General features: G+C 42.5%; 1 protein-coding gene and 1 long non-coding RNA gene across 7 annotated transcripts in view; one reads left to right on the top strand and one right to left on the bottom strand.

Annotated features, from left to right (window-relative positions):
- LOC139023045 (uncharacterized) overlaps positions 1-390 on the top strand; it is a 10,718-nt gene extending 10,328 nt beyond the window's left edge. The window contains exon 2 of the long non-coding RNA XR_011474125.1: positions 123-390. This is a non-coding gene — a long non-coding RNA (uncharacterized lncRNA). The remainder of the gene's footprint in view (positions 1-122) is intronic.
- The window catches only part of LOC111952101 (BOS complex subunit ncln), a 35,678-nt gene extending 25,546 nt beyond the window's left edge, over positions 1-10,132 (bottom strand). For 4 of the 6 annotated variants that reach the window (XM_023970579.2, XM_023970580.2, XM_023970581.2 and 1 more), the window contains exons 1-5: positions 9,826-10,132; positions 8,992-9,182; positions 8,506-8,650; positions 7,121-7,215; positions 805-885 (exon numbers count right to left, since the gene is read on the bottom strand). In XM_023970579.2, coding sequence (XP_023826347.1) covers positions 805-885; positions 7,121-7,215; positions 8,506-8,650; positions 8,992-9,182; positions 9,826-10,000 — 687 coding nt within the window. In that variant the 5' untranslated portion in view covers positions 10,001-10,132. The remainder of the gene's footprint in view (positions 1-804; positions 886-7,120; positions 7,216-8,505; positions 8,651-8,991; positions 9,183-9,825) is intronic. The other 2 variants (XM_070435111.1, XM_023970583.2) reach the window with 2 other exon arrangements.
- Positions 10,133-20,781: the final 10,649 nt, after the last annotated feature.

Below are 20,781 nucleotides of genomic sequence, written 5' to 3'. Positions count from 1 at the left end.
GAAGGCACTGGCCGTAGCTGACATAGACACCTGCTCACACGCAGCATCTGAAGAAGGCAAAGAACACGACAGGGCGGAACAAGGACACAGGAACAGCAAACATCAAACAAGAATCCGACAAGCAGGGATTCTTGTTTGATGTTTGCTGTTCCTGTGTCCTTGTTCCGCCCTGTCGTGTTCTTTGCCTTCTTCAGATGCTGCGTGTGAGCAGGTGTCTATGTCAGCTACGGCCAGTGCCTTCCCGAAGCGACCTGCAGTCTGTGGTCGCGTCTCCAGTCGTTCCTCTCTATTGACGAGAGGATTTCAGTTTCCTGTTTTGGATTTACCATTGATTATATCCAGGAGAATCATTATTTGTTTAATACTGGAATAAAGACTCTGTTACTATTACGTCGCTTTTGGGTCCTCATTCACCTGCATAACACACCAACCAATTTGACAGAGCTTGAAGAATTTTGAAAAGTATAATGGGCAAATGTTGCACAATCAAGGTGTGGAAAGTCCTTTGATTCTTTCTGAATAAGTCTGAGGTGATTCTACAAAGTATTGACTAAGGGGTGTGAATACATATATAAATATGATATTTCTGTATTTCATTTTGAAAACATTTGCAAAAATGTCTAAAACCATATTTTCACTTTGTCATTATAGGGCATTGTGTATAGATAGGTGAGAAGAAAATAAGATAAATCCATTTTGAATTCAGGCTAACAAAATTTGGAATAAGTCCAGGGGTATGAATACTTTACGAAGGCACTGTAATAAAGAGTATATTGAGGTGCATGAAGGGAGAGCTGGGCGTACCGGAGCCACACCAAAAGAGTCATAGTGAGCCACCAGGACAATGGTGGGCAGGTCCTCTCCTCCAGTTCCAGCCAGTCGCCCCTAGGAGAGGATGGGGCTACAATGATTAGACAACAGTATATTGTATTAGGATTTACATTTTATACATCAGTTCTAAAACATCTCAAAACATACTAGTACATTCGCTGTCATCTTGTATGAAAATAAAGAATGTACCTAAGGGTATGTCGAAACTTTAGACATATCAATGAAGTCAGGCACGGGAGGCCTCTCACAATGACTTCAACTAAAAACCATTATACAGTGCCAGTCGAAAGTTTGGACAAACCTACTCATTCAAGGGTTTTTCCTATATTTGTACATTGTAGAATAATAGTGAAGACATCTAAACTATGAAATAACACACGGAATCATGTAGTAACCAAAATATATTTTAGATTTCTTCAACATAGCCACCCTTTGCATTGACGACAGCTTTGCACACTCTTGGCATAGTACATGATACCATGTGTTATTTCATAGTTTCTACAATGTAGAAAATATAAAAAATAAAGAAAAACCTTTGAATGAGTAAGTGTCCAAACTTTTGACTGGTACTGTATGTGAAACAAGGCCATTGACTGGTAGTGGCCGTATGCATTAAGGTTGGGCTCAATTTGAATGTAACGCTTTCAGGAAGTGATTTGAATTTAACATTCAGAAATATAAAAACTTTTCAAATACATTCTTCTACTTTTCAGTTTATTGAGAAGACATGAAAAATAAAATGTAATTTTTTATTGAATTGCAACTTTAGTTTACTTCCTAAATGGACTGTCTTAATTTAGAATTGAGCCCAACCCTGGTGTGCATTATGTAGAGCTGAACACTTGATCCATCTCAGAGTCAGGAGTCTCCTGATCCCCTACTGCATGGCTAAGCCCATTATTCCCCTGGGTTTGACACCTAGCTTAGTTCAAAACACACATGCACACGCAAACACTTTCTATCTAGAATATCATACAGTGCATTCGGAAAGTATTCAGACCTCTTCCCCTTTTCCACATGTTGTTACGTTACAGCCTTATTCTAAAATTGATTAAATAAATGTTTTCAAAAAATCTAAWCTACACACAATACCCAATATTGTCAAAGTGAATACAGATTATTTTTTTTTTATGTTTGCAATGTATTAAAAACAAAAATACCTAATTTATATAAGTATTCAGACTGCTATGAGACCCGAAATTGAGCTCAGGTGCATCCTGTTTCCATTGATCTTCCTTGAGATGTTTCTACTACTTGATTGGAGTCCACCTGTGGTTAATTCAATTGATTTGATATGATTTGGAAAGGCACACACCTGTCTATATAAGATCCCACAGTTGACAGTGCATGTCACAGCAAAAACCAAGCCGTGAGGTCGAAGGAAATGTCCGTAGTGCTCCGAGACAGGATTGTGTCAAGGCACAGATCTGGGGAAGGGTACCAAAACATTCCTGCAGCATTGAAGGTCCCCAAGAACACAGTGGCCTCCATCATTCCTAAATGGAAGAAGTTTGGAACCACCAAGATTCTTTCTAGATGGCCGTCCGGCCAAACTGAACAATCGGGGGGAGAAGGGTCTTGGTCAGGGAGGTGACCAAGAAACCGATGGTCACTCTGACAGAGCTCCAGAGTTCCTGTGGAGATGGGAGAACCTTCCAAAAGGACAACCATCTCTCCAGCACTCCACCAATCAGGCCTTTATGGTAGTGTGGCCAGACGGAACCCACTCCTCAGTAAAAGGCACATGACAGCCTGCTTGGAGTTTGCCAAAATGCACCTAAAGGACTCTCAGACCATGAGAAACAATATTCTCTGGTCTGATGAAACCAAGATTGAACTCTTTGGCCTGAATGCCAAGTGTCACGTCTGGAGGAAACCTGGCATCATCCCTACGGTGAAGCATGGTGGTGGCAGCATCATGCTGTGGGGATGTTTTTCAGTAGCAGGAACTGGGAGACTAGTCAGGATCGAGGGAAAGATGAACGGAGCAAAGTACAGAGAGATCTTTGATGAAAACCTGCTCCAGAGTGCTCAGGACCTCAGACTGGGGCGAAGGTTCACCTTCCAACAGGACAATGACCCTAAGCACACAGCCAGGACAACACAGGAGTGGCTTCGGGACAAGTCTCTGAATGTCCTTGAGTGGCTCAGCCAGAGTCCGGACTTGAACCCGATCGAATCTCTCTGGAGAGACCTAAAAAAAGCTGTGCAGCGACGCTCCCCATCCAACCCGAGAGTTGAGAGGACCTGCTGAGAAGAATGGGAGAAACTCCCCAAATACAGGTGTGCCAAGCTTGTTGCGTCATACCCAAGAAGACTTGAGACTGTAATCGCTGCCAAAAGTGCTTCAACAAAGTACTGTTGGATTTAGGGTAAACCTTGAACATTGAGATACTAAAGACATGATAGATCCGAAGCAGTATATAAAGGAGTGAGAGAGACTGGGTTTTATGTCAGAAGTTAATGCTTCTCTGTAGAAAGACAGAGTGGCTGTGAAATGTGCTGGGAGTCACGTGAGTGTGATATGTGATACGGGAGGACATCTGTGGATTAGGCGAAAGAGGGGTTGAGGTCAGGTCAGATCCCCTGAGTAATAAGGGTTTAGTATCCAGTCACGCTCTTCCTGTGGAACCATAAGATGTAAGGATTGGAGAGAAGGAGGAGTGTCCGAAGTGCTTCCAGGAACAGGAACATGTTTTGGTCTGAATACAGCCGTGCCGACCCTTTAGGGAGAACTAAACTTGGTTAAGCTTCTCTAGTGTCCGTGAGTTATTTACTCTGAAAAATAAGAACCTAACAGTACTTAGTAAAGGGTCTGAATACTTATGTAAATGTGATATGTTCTTTATTTTTAATACATTTGCAAAAGTTTCTAAAAACCTGTTTTTGCATTGTCATAATGTAGATGAGGAAATTGTATACATTTTAGAATAAGGCTGTAACGTAACAAAATTAGGAAAAAGTCAAGGGGTCTGAATACTTTCCGAATGTACTATAGAGTCGAGAATTACTTAAGGTTAAGAAAACGAACAAGTTATCTGCTTATTAATACCTTTACACCCAAAGTGTGAGGCAGTGTGCTAATTAGAGTACTGGTCTACTGGTGGCCTAATTGGTTGTTTAGCAACAAAACTGGATGCTTGAGCAAGTATGTGGCAAAACAGATGGGGTTGGCTTAGATTGTTGATAACATGTACACTATTTATTTGCCAATGTTTATTGAAAACATAAACAAAGTTGCACAATAAGCACTTGTCTCTCAAATCCATTGTTACAGTTAGTCAATTTTTGCCATATTAGCATAGACGTGACAGTCAAAACAAGACATGGTATCAAGAACAAGATCAAACAAGCTGAAACGTGCACTTAAGATTCACCACATGGCAGTTTGTCATTGTTGCTAGCTATCTGGCCATCTAGAATCACAACAACACACAGCCTTCTGCCCTTTTGAAGCGTGYGCATCATTTTGGTGAAGTTGTCAGTTAACCTATGATAACTCTTGGTAAATAGTATGCTCTACAGTTTTTAATCTATATTTTTCGTAGCTGTCTATTTACCACCACTAACCGATGCTGGCACTAAGACTGACTTACAACAAACTGTATAGGGCAATGAGCTAACAACAAAAATGCACATCCAGAGCCAGCGTTTCTCATGGTTTGTGATTTTAATGCTCAAACTGAAAAAACTAGAGGCGACAAAACTCTAGATCTCCTTTACTCTACACACAGAAACGCATACAAGGCAAATTAGACCAAAACTTTATCCCCCTGGTTACAAACAAAAACTCAAACAGGAAGTGGTTTGATAAAGCAGATGCTAAGCTACAGGACTGTTTCGTTAGCACAAACTGGAATTTGTTTCGGGATTCATCCAATAACACTGAAGAGATCACCACATCAGTCACCGGCTTCATTAATAAGTGCATTGACACTAATCCAGGACACATACTCAGAGCATGTGCTGACAAGCTGGAAAGTGTCTTCACTGACATTTTTCAACCTATCCCTAACCCGGTCTGTAATACCAACTTGTTTCAAGCAGAGCACCATAGTCATTGCGCCCAGGAATGCCAAGGTAACCTGCCTAAATGACTATTGCCCCGTAGAACTCACATCTATAGCCATGAAATGCTTTGAAAGTCTGGTCATTGTTGCCATATTAGCATAGACGTGACATTCAAAACACCTCATAACAAGACATGGTATCAAGAACCTCAGTCGAGCTGAAACCATCATCCCAGGCACCCTGGACCCACACCAATTTGCATACCGCCCCAAAAGATCCACAGATGACGCAATCTCTATTGCACTCCACACTCCTGTACTCCCTGATCACCCACGACTGCGTGGCCTCGCACGACTCCAACACCATTATCAAGTTTGTTGACGATGGTAGGACTGATCATCGACGACAAGGCAGCCTGGGGGCAAACTACCTGCCCTCCAGGACACCTACACCACCCGATGTCACAGGAAGGCCATAAAGATYATCAAGGACAACAACCACCCGAGCCACTGCCTGTTCACCCCGCTATCATCCAGAAGGTGAGGTCAGTACAGGTGCATCAAAGCAGGGACCAAGAGACTGAAAAACAGCTTCTATCTCAAGGCCATCAGACTGTTAAACAGCCACCACTAACATTGAGTGGCTGCTGCGAACATACTGACTCAACTCCAGCTCACTTTAATAATAGAAATTGATGGAAATTGATCAAAAATGTATCACTAGCCACTTTAAACAATGCCACTTAATATAATGTATATGTATATACTGTACTCTATATCATCTACTGCATCTTGCCATCTTTATGTAATACATGTATCACTAGCCACTTTAAACTATGCACTTTTATGTTTACATACCCTACATTACACTCATCTCATATGTATATACTGTACTCGATACCATCTACCTCATCTTGCCTATGCCGTTCTGTACCATCACTCATTCATATATCTTTATGTACATAATCTTTATCCCTTTACACTTGTGTGAATAAGGTAGTAGTTATGGAATTGTTAGGTTAGATTACTCGTTGGTTATTACTGCATTGTTGGAACTAGAAGCACAAGCATTTCGCTACACTCGCATTAACATCTGCTAACCATGTGTATGTGACAAATAACATTTGATTTGATTTGAGCCGTATAGGGAGGAGGTCAGAGACATGGCAGTGTGGTGCCAAGACAACAATCTCTCCCTCAACGTCAGCAAAACAAAGGAGCTGATCGTGGACTACAGGAAACGGAGGGGGCGAGAACGCCCCCATTCACACCGATGGGGCTGTAGTTGAGCGGGTCGAGAGCTTCGAGTTCCACATCACTAAGGCATTAACATGGTCCACACACACCCACACAGTTGTGAAGATTGCACGAAAACGCCTCTTCCCCCTCTGGAGGCTAAAAAGATGTGGCATGGGGCCTCAGATCCTCAAAAATTCCTACAGCAAAATCACCGCTTGATACAGCAACTGCAAGGCACCCGACTGCAAGGCGCTACAGAGGGTGATGAGTACAGCGCCCTGCATTCCAGGATCTCTATTCCAAGCAGTGTTAGAGGAAGGCCCCAAAAAATGTCAAAGCCTCCAGCCACCCAAGCCATAGACTGTTCTCTCTGCTACCGCACAGCAAGTGGTACCAGAGTACCAAGTCTAGAACCAACAGGACACTGAACAGGTTCTATCCCCAAGCCATAAGACTGCTGAATAGCTAATTAAATGGCTACCCGGACTACCTGCATTTAGCCTTTTTTTGCACTAACTCTCCTGGACTGAATATGCACACACTGGACTCTACCCACACACACTACATACACCCACACACACATAACACGCCCACACATGCATACTGACTCCACACAAACTTCCACACTCACCACATACGCTGCTGCTACTGTCTATTATCTATCCTGTAGCCTAGTCACTTTACCCCTACCTATAAGTACATAGCTACCTCAATTACCTCGTACCCCTGCACAGACTCAGTGCTGGTACTCCCTGTATATAAGCCATGCTATTTGTACTCGTTATTGTTATTCACGGTGTATTTATTCCTTGTGTCACTATTTTAAGAGATGTATACAATTCATTCTGTATTGACCCGTAAGTAAGCATTTCACTGTTATTCTACACCTGTTGTTTACGAAGCATGAGACAAATACAATTTAATTTAATCCGTCTATATTTTAAAATGTCACCAATTAACAGAAACTTGGATTAAATGTCACAATGCTACATAATCATTAAACGGCTACAGAACAGTAGTTTAACCATAAGGATTCTCACCTCTAGACTGGTGATGGCCCAGTCACTCACTGCCTTGCTCTGAGCCCCACTCGTCACCATCTGAAAGCCATTGGCCGTGGCTGTGTGTATCAGCACTGAAAAGACATGAGGAAAATGCATTAGAGCGCTAAAAAGAAATTCACTAGAAATAATTATATTTATCATGGTTTACACCAAGGCTATTCAACTATATTCTTATGGGTGCCAGATGTGAAAAATACATTTTCTACATGGGATAAACACAATAATAATCCTATGAAGCCCTTTTATTAAAATGAAATGTCGCTAAAAGTATATGTTAAGTGGTTTAAGATTAGCAAAATTATTTATTTTATAATGGAACATATTTGTACTTAACAGTTGACCTGCATAACATACATTTTTACTTTTCTGTCCGTTTTATATAGCCTCATCTTTTGTTTTCATTTACATCTCACTTGAGTTTTTCCAGAGAAGTCTCTCGCTCCCCCAGCATTAGTAGAGAACGGGTCCCTATAACAAACTGCACTACCTCTGTTAGATTTCAGTTTATCTAAACACTTGTGGGGGTGATCTGTACTGATGATTATTGAATATAGTTGCACAATGTAGGCCGATGGAACGTTTAGTTTGGGCTCAAATCAGAGGAGAAAATACATTTATTTTGAAAATATTTTTTAATCATGTCAACAACTGCTTTATTTATCCATCCCCTGTAGTCCCAAATTAAGTTCATTCAATTGATTGAAAAACAAACATCTGATACAAACTCCTTATCAAGCATTTTCGCTAGATATGTGTTGGCTTTCTTGTGGTGGCAATCGTGGCGAAAAGCAACTATTTCCTCCCTATGCTCACATAGGCTGCTCTCTCTCAAGAGAGCATTATTACCCTTGCTTAGCCACCGAAAATCATTGTGGTAGATGATGCTCAGCAGCCTACGAAACAAGCCATGTATGTCGATCGGATTAAGTTTATGATAGCCAGAAGCGAGTCCATGGTATTTTTTTAACTCACCGCAAAGCACGCTCTGCTGTATCAGGCAGGGTAGTGATGTCATCTGCGGTGAAAGAGCCGATAGGTGGGCAGAAACACCCTGTACCCCTCTTAGCAGCTCTGATTGGCTGTAACTGGTATGTTGGATGATATTGATTGACATCACTTAATGGGCGGGACTACAGGAAAACAGATTCTCCCATTGGAGAATATTGAACGAGGGCTCCTTTTGGCACTATATATCGGATTTTTGAATGGATTTTTTTAACAATTCTTTTCTTTTTTTAATGTTCAGAATTTATCAAAGGGACATTCTAAATTGACAAATGGGCCGGATCTGGCCCGTGGGCTTCAAGTTTTCAAGTTGAATAACCGTGCTTTACACAATGTAAATAAAAAATCTCCTGTACCTTCGGCTGCAGAGGAGGACCCCTGGGAGGAGGAGGTGGTGAGGGTCTGTGTGTAGATGGAGAGCAGCTCATCATCCTCCAGTGCAAAGTACACTGGAACGATGGTCTCTGTGGCCAGCATCTCTGGCTCCAGCTCCATGAACTGCTACAATGTGGAGGAATACTGAATGACTGAATGACTGGTTATCATTCACAAGACTATTACACCATCAGAATGTGAACGTGAAACAGCATAACATTTTCATCTTTCGCCTACTTCACTCCAACAAGTCTGGTTTTTCAAGTTTTTCTTTGAGTGGGTCACAACTGATAAGGAGGGAGTGTTGTGACTGCCGTTTTCTCTAAGTGTAATATAAACATACCTTACATGGACACAAACAGCTCTGGCTTTCAAGGAAACACAGGGCCTTGCATCTTGATTTGACTTCCAGGGTTGTTAGCTGTACAGTTATAAACCCACTCATAAGGCATTATAATGCTTATTACCTGTACTATGTCCTGTGGCATGGTGGACATATTCTTGGGGAGAATTATGACCACAGCCCCAGCGGACTGGCGCAGGGCTTTCTGATATCTCTCATATGAGAAGTCCACCAGCCGCATGATGACACAGCGGCGGCTTAGCACCTCCGCCTCCACTGTGCGGGCCTCTGTGTTCAATATGGCATTCCTGGTACCTGGGAATCACAAGTGGGATCAGATCAGTCGGGGAGAGATAAATGGAAACACCGTTCAGTGACTAGCTAGCTGACATGATTGATGCAATGCTATAGTCTACTAACGTTAGCTATCACACAGCACATCGTATTCGAATTGTATGGTTTGAACTAAATACGACATGGTTATAGCCTGATGGGTGTCGCGTGTTTATGGTTGTGGTGAGTGGCACTCCCTAGGGCTCTGAGGGTTTGTAGCTGCTCGCGTTAGTTTTTAGGACAACTTATCATTGAAATGGTAACGATTGGTAGTTAAGATTAGCTAAGATAACGTGGTATTGCCAGTGAATAACAACCATAACACTAACTAGTCCAGAGTATATACATATGAATAGGAGGAATGAGAGAGAGCTCTGCCGCATGAATGAAGGAGGACCTGGGTTGACAGCTAACTTAGCTAACTAACAGCCGTTATAGCTAGCTTTTGAGATAGCTAACAGTCCCTGGCTAGCACGCTAACGTTGGCTAGCTAGAATTTTGCAGTGACAGACAGCGTTTACTTGACGAAATATATGCCTTATATCAGGATCGCAAACCACAGAACAGCATTACAATTTAATACTTGCACAACATACATAGTTAGCTAGCTATTTTAAATGCTTACCGTACGGTTGTCCCTGCAGGTCATACTGCTGCATGCGGTACACGGTGAATTCATGTGCCGCTTCGGTTGGAAGGGGTGAGACGAGAATCAGCACCGCAGGGATAAACACAATGAAAGTCAAGGGGAAAGAGGACTTAAACACGTTATCGAACACCTCACTAGCCTCCTCAAACATCTTGACCTTGGTATTGAGGTCTAAACAAGAGACAATTGTAATCTGGGCAGTTTCTGGAACGATTCTAGTCTATGCACAAAGCGCAGCAGCAACCGACACAACTTAATTTTAATATGGCAAAAAGCTTGGCCACCTAAAGTAAGCACGCACGAGCTTACATTTTGATTGGCATGTACACATTATTGTAAAATGTTTCATAACTGTAATTTATATTATTTATTATAAAATAATTCTGTCATTCATTGATTTATTTAACGACAATATTATCTGCCTCTGAGGGTCCTACAGGGACTCTCAGAGACAGCTTCATGAATTTCAGGGTAGGCTGTGCAGTTGATTAATTCAACGACAGGGGTCAGTGTAGACCGATGTTAAACCCAGAAAAAGTAACGAGAGAGGATCGTCAACGTGTGCTTCTACTAGTGACAGAGATTGTTTCTGACAGGTGAAGTATGTGCTAAGAYAAGTTTGACTTTTTAGGATCTTTTTGACTGGCAGTAATGCTATTGTTGTATGATTAGCCCTTGACTTGTAGCCTACATCTAACTCATGCATTATAATAGACAACATGTCCCTAGGATGACATTAGCCTACACAGGGGGGTGAAGGCATATCCTTGATGTGCAAGTCAGCAAAAAAAGGCACCCAAGAGCATGATAGAATAATTAATTATATATTCTGTAGACTATAAAATACCAATTTTCTTTCAATATCCTATACATCACTGTAGCATTCTCCTCTGTCTTGTGGCCCACCACACTAATCCTCATATGTATCTGATTTGTAGCATAACATGAAAATAAACCAAATAATCTGATTTAAAAGTGTATATCCATCATCAAACAAACCACTTGTCATTCCTTAATACATTAATACAAACATCACCATTAAGAAGGAATCAAAAAGAGGTTTTAATGTCTGACAGTGCTGAAAGCCAAGGAAGGAGGAGGAGATGTAATTATGTCATGTCATCTCTCTCTCTCAATTCAATTAAATTCCAGGGGCTTTATTGGCATGGGAAACATATGTTAACATTGCCAAAGCAAGTGAAGTAGATAATATACAAAAGTGAAAAATAAACAATAAAAATGAAAAATTAACATTACACTCACAGAAGTTCCAAGATAATAAAGACATGACAAATGTCATATTATGTATACATACAGTGTTGTAACGATGTGCAAATGGTTAAAGTACAAAAGGGAAAATAAATTAACATAACTATGGGTTGTATTTACAATTGTGTTTGTTCTTCACTGGTTGCCCTTTTCTTGTGGCAACAGGTCACAAATCTTGCTGCTGTGATGGCACACTGTGGTATTTCACCCAGTAGATATGGGAGTTTATCAAAATCGGGTTTGTTTTCAAATTATTTGTGGATCTGTGTAATCTGAGCGAACTAAACTCAGCAAAAAAAGAAACGTCCCTTTTTCAGGACAATCTCTTTCAAAGATAATTCGTAAAAATCCGAATAACTTCACAGATCTTCATTGTAACGGGTTCAAACACTGTTTCCCATGCTTGTTCAATGTACCATAAACAATTCATGAACATGCACATGTGGAACGGTAGTTAAGACACTAACAGCTTACAGACGGTAGGCAATTAAGGTCACAGTTATTACAACTTAGGACACTAAAGAGCCCTTTCTACTGACTCTGAAAAACACCAAAAGAAAGATGCCCAGGGTCCCTGCTCATCTGCGTGAACATGCCTTAGGCATGCTGCAAGGAGAAATGATGTGGCCAGGGCAATAAATTACAATGTCCGTACTGTGAGACGCCCAAGACAGCGCTACAGGGAGACAGGATGGAAAGCTGATCGTCCTCGCAGTGGCAGACCATGTGTAACAACACCTGCACAGGATCGGTACATCCGAACATCACACCTGCGGGACAGGTACAGGATGGCAACAACAACTGCCTGAGTTACACCAGGAACGCACAATCCCTCCATCAGTGCTCAGACTGTCCGCAATAGGCTGAGAGAGGCTGGACTGAGGGTTTGTAGGCCTGTTGTCTGGTCCACACCAGACATCACCGGCAACAACGTCGCCTATGTGCACAAACCCACTGTCGCTGGACCGGTGAAGTGAAGAGCAAAAAGTGCTCTTCACTGACGAGTCGCGGTTTTGTCTCACCAGGGGTGATGGTCGGATTCGCATTTATCATCGAAGGAATGAGCGTTACACTGAGGCCTGTACTCTGGAGCGGGATCAATTTGGAGGTGGAGCGTCCGTCATGGTATGGGGCGGTGTGTCACATCATCATCAGACTGAGCTTGTTGTCATTGCAGGCAATCTCAACGCTGTGCGTTACATGGAAGACATCCTCCTCCCTCATGTGGTACCCTTCCTGCAGGCTCATCCTGACATGACCCTCCAGCATGACAATGCCACCAGCCATACTGCTCGTTCTGTGCGTTATTTCCTGCAAGACAGGAATGTCAGTGTCCTGCCATGGCCAGCGAAGAGCCCAGATCTCAGTCCCATTGAGCACGTCTGGGACCTGTTGGATTGGAGGGTGAGGGCCATTCCCCCCAGAAATGTCCGGGAACTTGCAGGTGCCTTGGTGGAGGAGTGGGGAAACATCTCACAGCAAGAACTGGCAAATCTTGTGAAGTGCATGAGGAGGAGATGCACTGCAGTACTTAATGCAGCTGGTGGCCACACCAGATACTGACTGTTACTTTTGATTTTGACCCCCCCCTTTGTTCAGGGACACATTATTCCATTTCTGTTAGTCACATGTCTGTGGAACTTGTTCAAGTTTATGTCTCAGTTGTTGAATCTTGTTATGTTCATACAAATATTACACATGTTAAGTTTGCTGAAAATAAACACAGTTGACAGTGAGAGGAAGTTTCTTTTTTTGCTGAGTTTATGCGTCTCTAATTGGTCATACATTGGCAGGATGTTAGGAAGTGCAGCTCAGTTTCCACCCTCATTTTGTGGCAGTGGGCACATAGCCTGTTCTTCTCTTGAGAGCCAGGTCTGCCTACGGCAGCCTTTCTCAATAGCAAGGCTATGCTCACGGAGTCTGTACATAGTCAAGCTTTCCTTAAGTTTGGGTCAGTCACTATGGTCAGGTATTCTGCCACTGTGTACTCTCTAGGGCCAAATAGACATTCTAGTTGTTCTGTTTTTTGTGAATTCTTTCCATTGTATCAAGTAATCATCTTTTGTTTCTCATGATTTGGTTGGGTCTAAGTGTGTTGCTGTCCTGGGGCTGTGTGGGGTCCTGTTTGTGTTTGTGAACAGAGCCCCAGGACCAGCTTGCTAGGGGACTCTTCTCCAGGTTAATCTCTCTGTAGGTGATGGCTTTGTTATGGAAGGTTTGGGAATCGCTTCCTTTTCGGTGGTTGTAGAATTTAATTGCTCTTTTCCGGATTTTGATAATTAGTGGGTATCGGCCTAATTCTGCTCTGCATGCATTATTTGGTGTTTTACCTTGTACACAGAGGATATTTTTGCAGAATCTGAAAACTGTTTTCTGCCCTCCCAAAAGATAGAATTTGTAGATTGCCCTCTTTCTGGGACTCACCCACAAACAGGACCAAGCCTGACCTGCTGAGGAGTGACGGACTCCATCCTAGCTGGAGGGGTGCTCTCATCTTATCTACCAACATAGATAGGGCTCTAACTCCTCTAGCCCCACAATGAAATAGGGCAGGCCAGGCAGCAGGCTGTTTAGCCAACCTGCCAGCTTAGTGAGTCTGCCATAGCACAGTCAGTGTAGTCAGCTCAGCCATACCCATTGAGACTGTGTCTGTGCCTCGACCTAGGTTGGGCAAAACTAAACATGGCGGTGTTCGCCTTAGCAATCTTATTAGGATAAAGACCTCCTCCATTCCTGCCTATTTGAAAGAGATCGTGATACCTCACCTCTCAAAATAGGGTTACTTAATGTTAGATCCCTCACTTCAAAGGCAGTCATAGTCAATGAACTAATCACTGATCATAATCTTGATGTGATTGGCCTGACTGAAACATGGCTTAAGCCTGATGAATTTACTGTGTTAAATGAGGCCTCACCTCCTGGTTACACTAGTGACCATATCCCCCGTGCATCCCGCAAAGGCGGAGGTGTTGCTAACATTTACGATAGCAAATTTCAATTTACAAAAAAAAATATGGCGTTTTCGTCTTTTGAGCTTCTAGTCATGAAATCTATGCAGCCTACTCAATCACTTTTTATAGCTACTGTTTACAGGCCTCCTGGGCCATATACAGCGTTCCTCTCTGAGTTTCCTGAATTCCTATCAGACCTTGTAGTCATAGCAGATCATATTCTAATTTTTTGGTGATTTTAATATTCACATGGAGAAGTCCACAGACCCACTCCAAAAGTCTTTCGGAGCCATCATCGACTCAGTGGGTTTTGTCCAACATGTCTCTGGACCTACTCACTGCCACAGTCATACTCTGGACCTAGTTTTGTCCCATGGAATAAATGTTGTAGATCTTAATGTTTTTCCACATAATCCTGGACTATCGGACCACCATTTTATTACGTTTGCAATCGCAACAATAATCTGCTCAGACCCCACCAAGGGCATCAAAAGTCGTGCTTAAATCTCAGACAACACAAAAATTCCTTGATGCCCTTCCAGACTCCTTCTGCCTACCAAGGACTCAGAGGACAAAAATCAGTTAACCACCTAACTGAGGAACTCAATTTAACTCTGCGCAATACCCTAGATGCAGTTGCACCCCTAAAAACGAAAAAACATTTGTCATAAGAAACTAGCTCCCTGGTATACAGAAAATACCCGAGCTTTGAAGCAAGCTTCCAGGAAATTGGAACGGAAATGGCGCCACACCAAACTGGAAGTCTTCCACTAGCTTGAAAGAACAGTACCGTGCAGTACCGAAGAGCCCTCACTGCTGCTCGATCATCCTACCTCAACTTAATCGAGGAAAATAAGAACATCCAAAATTTCTTTTTGATACTGTTGCGAAACTAACTAAAGCAGCATTCCCCAAGAGAGGATGGCTTTCACTTCAGCAGTAATAAATCATGAACTTCTTTGAGGAAAAGATCATGACCCTTGAAAGCAAATTACGGACTCCTCTTTGAATCTGCGTATTCCTCCAGGGCTTAGCTGTCCTGGATCTGCACAGCTCTGCGAGGGCCTGGGATCGGGAGAGACACTTAAGTGTTTTAGTACTTATCTCTTGACACAATGATGAAATAATCATGCCTCTAAACCTTCAAGCTGCATACTGGATCCTATTCCTACAACTGCTGAAGAGAGCTGCTTCCTGTGCTTGGCCCTCCTATGTTGAACAAATAAACAGCTCTCTATCCACCGGATGTGTACCAAACTACTAAAAGTGGCAGTGTAAAGCCTCTCTTGAAAAAGCCAACCTTGACCCGGAATAATAAACTATCGGCCTATATCAAATCTTCCATTCCTCTCAAAAATTTAGAAAAAGCTGTTGCGCAGCAACTCACTGCCTTTCTGAAGACAAACAATGTATACGAAATGCTTCAGTCTGGTTTTAGACCCCATCATAGCACTGAGACTGCACTTGTGAAGGTGGTAAATTACCTTTTAATGGCGTCAGACCGAGGCTCTGCATCTGTCCTCGTGCTACTAGACCTTAGTGCTGCCTTTGACACCATCGATCACCACATTCCTTTGGAGAGACTGGAAACCCAAATTGGTCTACACGGACAAGTTCTGCCTGGTTTAGATCTTACCTGTCGGAAAGATATCAGTTTGTCTCTGTGAATGGTCTGTCCTCTGACAAATCAACTGTACATTTCGGTGTTCCTCAAGGTTCCGTTTTAGGACCACTATTGTTTTCACTATATATTTTACCTCTTGGGGATGTTATTCGAAAACAATAATGTTAACTTTCACTGCTATGCGGATGACACACAGCTGTACATTTCAATGAACATGGTGAAGCCCCAAAATTGCCCTCGCTAGAAGCCTGTGTTTCAGACATAAGGAAGTGGATGGCTGAAAACTTTCTACTTTTAAACTCGGACAAAACAGAGATGCTTGTTCTAGGTCCCAAGAAACAAAGAGATCTTCTGTTAAATCTGACAATTCATCTTGATGGTTGTAAAGTCGTCTCAAATAAAACTGTGAAGGACCTCGGCGTTACTCTTGACCCTGATCTCTCTTTTGACGAAACTATCAAGACTGTTTCAAGGACAGCTTTTTTTCCATCTACGTAACATTGCAAAATCAGAAATTTTCTGTCCAAAAATGATGCAGAAAAATTAATCCATGCATTTGTTACTTCTAGGTTAGACTACTGCAATGCTCTACTCTTCCGGCTACCTGGATAAAGCACTAAATAACTTCAGTTAGTGCTAAATACGGCTGCTAGAATCCTGACTAGAACCAAGAAATTGATCATATTACTCCAGTGCTAGCTCCCTACACTGGCTTCCTGTTAAGGCAGGGCTGATTTTAAGGTTTACTGTTAACCTATAAAGCGTTACATGGGCTTGCTCCTACCTATCTTTCCGAGTTGGTCCTGCCGTACATACCAATACGTACGCTACGGTCACAAGACGCAGGCCTCCTAATTGTCCCTAGAATTTCTAAGAAACAGCGGGAGGCAGGGCTTTCTCCTATAGATCTCCATTTTTATGGAACAGTCTGCCTACCCATGTGAGAGACGCAGACTCGGTCTCAACCTTTAAGTCTTTACTGAAGACTTATCTCTTCAGTAGGTCATATGATTGAGTGTAGTCTGGCCCAGGAGGTGTGAAGGTGAACGGAAAGGCTCTGGAGCACGAACCACCCTTGCTGTCTCTGCCAGGCCGGTTCCCTCTCTCCACTGGGATTCTCTGCCTCTAACCCTGTTACAGGGCTGAGTCACTGGCTTGCTGGTGCTCTTTCATGCCGTCCCTAGAGGGTGCGTCACTTGAGTGGGTTGAGTTACTGACGTGATCTTCCTGTCTGGGTTGGCGCCCCCCTTGGTTTGTGCTGTGGTGGAGACCTTTGTGGGCTATACTCGGCCTGTCTCAGGATTGTAAGTTGGTGGTTGAGGATTTCCCTCTAGTGGTGCGGGGGCTGTGCTTTGGCAAAGGTGGTGGGGTTATATCCTTCCTGTTTGGCCCTGTCCGGGGTTTCTTCGGATGGGCCACAGTGTCTCCTGACCGCTCCTGTCTCAGCCTCCAGTATTTTATGCTGCAGTAGTTTATGTGTCGGGGGGCTAGGGTCAGTTGGTTACCTGGAGTACTTCTCCTGTCTTATCCAGTGTCCTGTGTGAATTTAAGTATGCTCTCTCTAATTCTCCTTCTCTCTCTCTCTCTCTGAGAACCTGAGCCCTAGGACCATACGTCGGACTACCGGCCGTGGTGACTCCTTGCTTCCCCAGTCCGCCTGGCCTTGCTGCTATTCCTTTCAACTGTTCTGCCTGCGGTTATGGAACCCTACCTGTCCCAGACCTGCTGTTTTCAACTCTTAATGATCGGCTATGAAAAGCCAACTGAGATTTATTCCTGATTATTATTTGACCATGTTGTCATTTATGAACATTTTGAAAATCTTGGCTCTCTCAATTTTCTCCTTCTTCTCTTTCTCCGGAGGACCGGGCCCTAGGACCCTGCGTCGGGACTGCCGTCCGTGGTGACTCCTTGCTGTCCCCAGTCCGCCTGGCCTTCGCCTGCTTTCCAGTTTCAGCTGTTCTGCCTGCGGTTATGGAACCGCCACCTGTCCCAGACCTGTTGTTTTTCAACCTTGATGATCGGCTATGAAAAGCCAACTGAAAATTATTCATGATGATTATTATTTGACCATGCTTGTCACTTATGAACATTTTTGAACATCTTGGCATAGTTCTGTTATAATCTCCACCCGGCACAGCCAGAAGAGACTGGCCACCCCTCATAAGCTGGTGTCGTCTCTAGGTTCTTCCTAGGTTTTGGCCTTTCTAGGGAGTTTTTCCTAGCCACCGTGCTTCTACACCTGCATTACTAGCTGTTTGGGGTTTTAGGCTGGGTGTCTGTACAGCACTTGAAAATTGATTGAATTCTGCATGCAGAGTCTCAATTTGGTGTTTGTCCCATTCTGTGAATTCTTGGTTGGTGAGCGGACCCCAGACCTCACAACCATAAAGGGCAATAGGTTATATAACTAACTGATTCAAGTATTTTTAGCCAGATCCTAATTGGTATGTCAACTTTTATGTTCCTTTTGATGGCATAGAATGCCCTTGTCTCTCAGATCATTCATAGCTTTGTGGAAGTTACCTGTGGCGCTGATGTTTAGGCCAAGGTATGTATCGTTTTTTGTGTGCTCTAGGGCAACAGTGTTTAGATGGAATTTGTTTTTTTGGTCCTGGTGACTGGACCTTTTTTGGAACACCATTATTTTATTGAGATTAACTGTCAGAGCCCAGGTCTGGCAGAATCTGTGCAGAAGATCTAGGTGCTGCTGTAGGCCCTCCTTGGTTGGTGACAGAAGCACCAGATCATCAGCAAACAGTAGACATTTGACTTCAGAGTTTAGTAGGGTGAGGCTGGGTGCTGCAGACTTTTCTAATGCCCTCGCCAATTCGTTGATATATATGTTGAAGAGGGTGCGGCTTAAGCTGCATTCCTGTCTTACCCCACGTCCCTGTGGGAAGAAATGTGTGTGTTTTTTGCCTATTTTAACCGCACACTTGTTGTTTGTGTACAGTACAAGGATTTTATAATGTCGTATGTTTTTCCACCAACACCACTTTCCATAAATTTGTACAGCAGACCCTCATGCCAAATTGAGTCGAAGGCTTTTTTGAAACCAACAAAGCATGAGAAGACTTTGCCTTTGCTTTGGTTTGGTTTGTTTGTTTGTCAAATAGGGTGTGCAGGGTGAATACGTGGTCTGTCGTACGATAATTTGGTAAAAAGCCAATTTGACATTTGCTCAGTATTGTTTTCACTGAGGAAATTTACAACTCTGCTGTTAATGATAATTCAGAGGATTTCCCCAAGATTGCTGTTGATGCATATCCCACGGTAGTTATTGGGGTCAAATTTGTCTCCACTTTTGTGGATTGGGGTGATCAGTCCTTGGTTCAAATATTGGGGAAGATGCCAGAGCTAAGGATGATGTTAAAGAGCTTTAGTATAGCCAATTGGAATTTGTTGTCTGTATATTTTATCATTTCATTGAGGATACCATCAACAACACAGGCCTTTTTGGGTTGGAGGGTTTTTGTTTTGTCCTGTAGTTCATTCAAGGTAATTGGAGAATCCAGTGGGTTCTGGTAGTCTTTAGTAGTTTATTCTAAGATGTGTATTTGATCATGTATATGTTTTTGCTGTTTGTTCTTTGTTATAGAGCCAAAAAGATTAGATAAGTGGTTTACCCATACATCTCCATTTTGGATAGATAATTATTTGTGTTGTTGTTTGTTTAGTGTTTTCCAATTATCCCAGAAGTGGTTAGAGTCTATGGATTCTTTAATTACTGTACATTGAGCTGATTTCTGATGTGCTGTTCCTTCGTTTTCTGTAGTGTATTTCTGTATTGTTTTAGTGATTCACCATAGTGAAGGCGTAGACTCAGGTTTCCTGGGTCTCTATGTTTTTGGTTGRACAGGTTTTTCAATTTCTTTCTTAGGTTTTTGCATTCTTCATCAAACCATTTGTCATTGTTGTTCATTTTCTTCGGTTTTCTGTTTGACATGTTTAGATTTGATAGGGAAGCTGAGAGGTCAAATATACTGTTAAGATTTTCTACTGCCAAGTTTACACCTTCACTATTACAGTGGAACATTTTGTCCAGGAAGTTGTCTGGAAGGGATTGAATTTGTTGTTGCCTAATTGTTTTTTGGTAGATTTCCACACTACATTCCTTCCATCTATAGCATTTCTTAATATTACTCAGTTCCTTTGACTTTGATGCCTCATGATTGAGTATTGCTCTGTTCAAGTAGACTGATTCAAGTAGACTGACTGATTTTACTGTGGTCTAATAGGAGTGTTAGTGGGCTGACTCTGAATGCTCTGAGAGACTCTGAGTTGAGGTCAGTGATAAAGTAGTCTACAGTATTACTCTCTGTCTTTCTCTCTCTCTATATATCACTCTCTCTGTCTCTCTCTCTCTTTCTGTCTCTCTCTCTCTCTCTCTGGCGAGCTGCTCTGCTAAGTGGAAGATTAATGGCGAGATGATGTCCTGCCATCCCACTTAATGGACCTTGGAGTCATTATTTCCGTTGTGTGAGAAATTCTGCCCAGGCTTATGCGAGGGCAAGAAGCAAACAAAGCATAAAAACCAATTAGGTGTGGGCATATCAATTCTTTGTCGTGATTTCACATCTACTCTGGCAATTATTGATCGGAGTTCAGCTTAATAAGAGGGCCTGTTTCTGATAATTGGAAAAGGGATTTTTCAAGCAAACAAGCAATAGCTTAAAGACAAGAAATGTAGATATGAAATAACTAGCAGAGTTTAATATTTTATTGTAGGGCAAAAACATGTTTATATTCTCTTCTTAAATATGATTGCTCACAAACAAAAGCATGCCATTGTGGTGGAATCATCAGACCCAGTTATCCAATAAAAGTGGATGTAGTCAAATTGTTAATAGATTTTCCAGTTGACAATAAGGGCACTCACTCTACTGTAACGTTACATTGTGGACCCAATGCCTGCTCAATGGGAATGTGAGTGTATGTGCTTTGAACACATGCAGTGGACATGAATGTGGGTGCTGTTCTGTCCCCGACTCTCTCCACTGGTCCCTGGGAATGTTCTGAACTGCTCCAGCTTTCACCCTGCCGAAAAACACTTTTTTGTGACTAAACAAAAGATGCAGTCAGTGT

Source organism: Salvelinus sp. IW2-2015, linkage group LG26 (genome assembly GCF_002910315.2).
Source record: "Salvelinus sp. IW2-2015 linkage group LG26, ASM291031v2, whole genome shotgun sequence".
NCBI lineage: Eukaryota > Metazoa > Chordata > Actinopteri > Salmoniformes > Salmonidae > Salvelinus > Salvelinus sp. IW2-2015.
The sequence above is the reverse complement of the archived record's forward strand: the minus strand, read 5'-3'. Positions and strand labels throughout refer to the sequence as shown.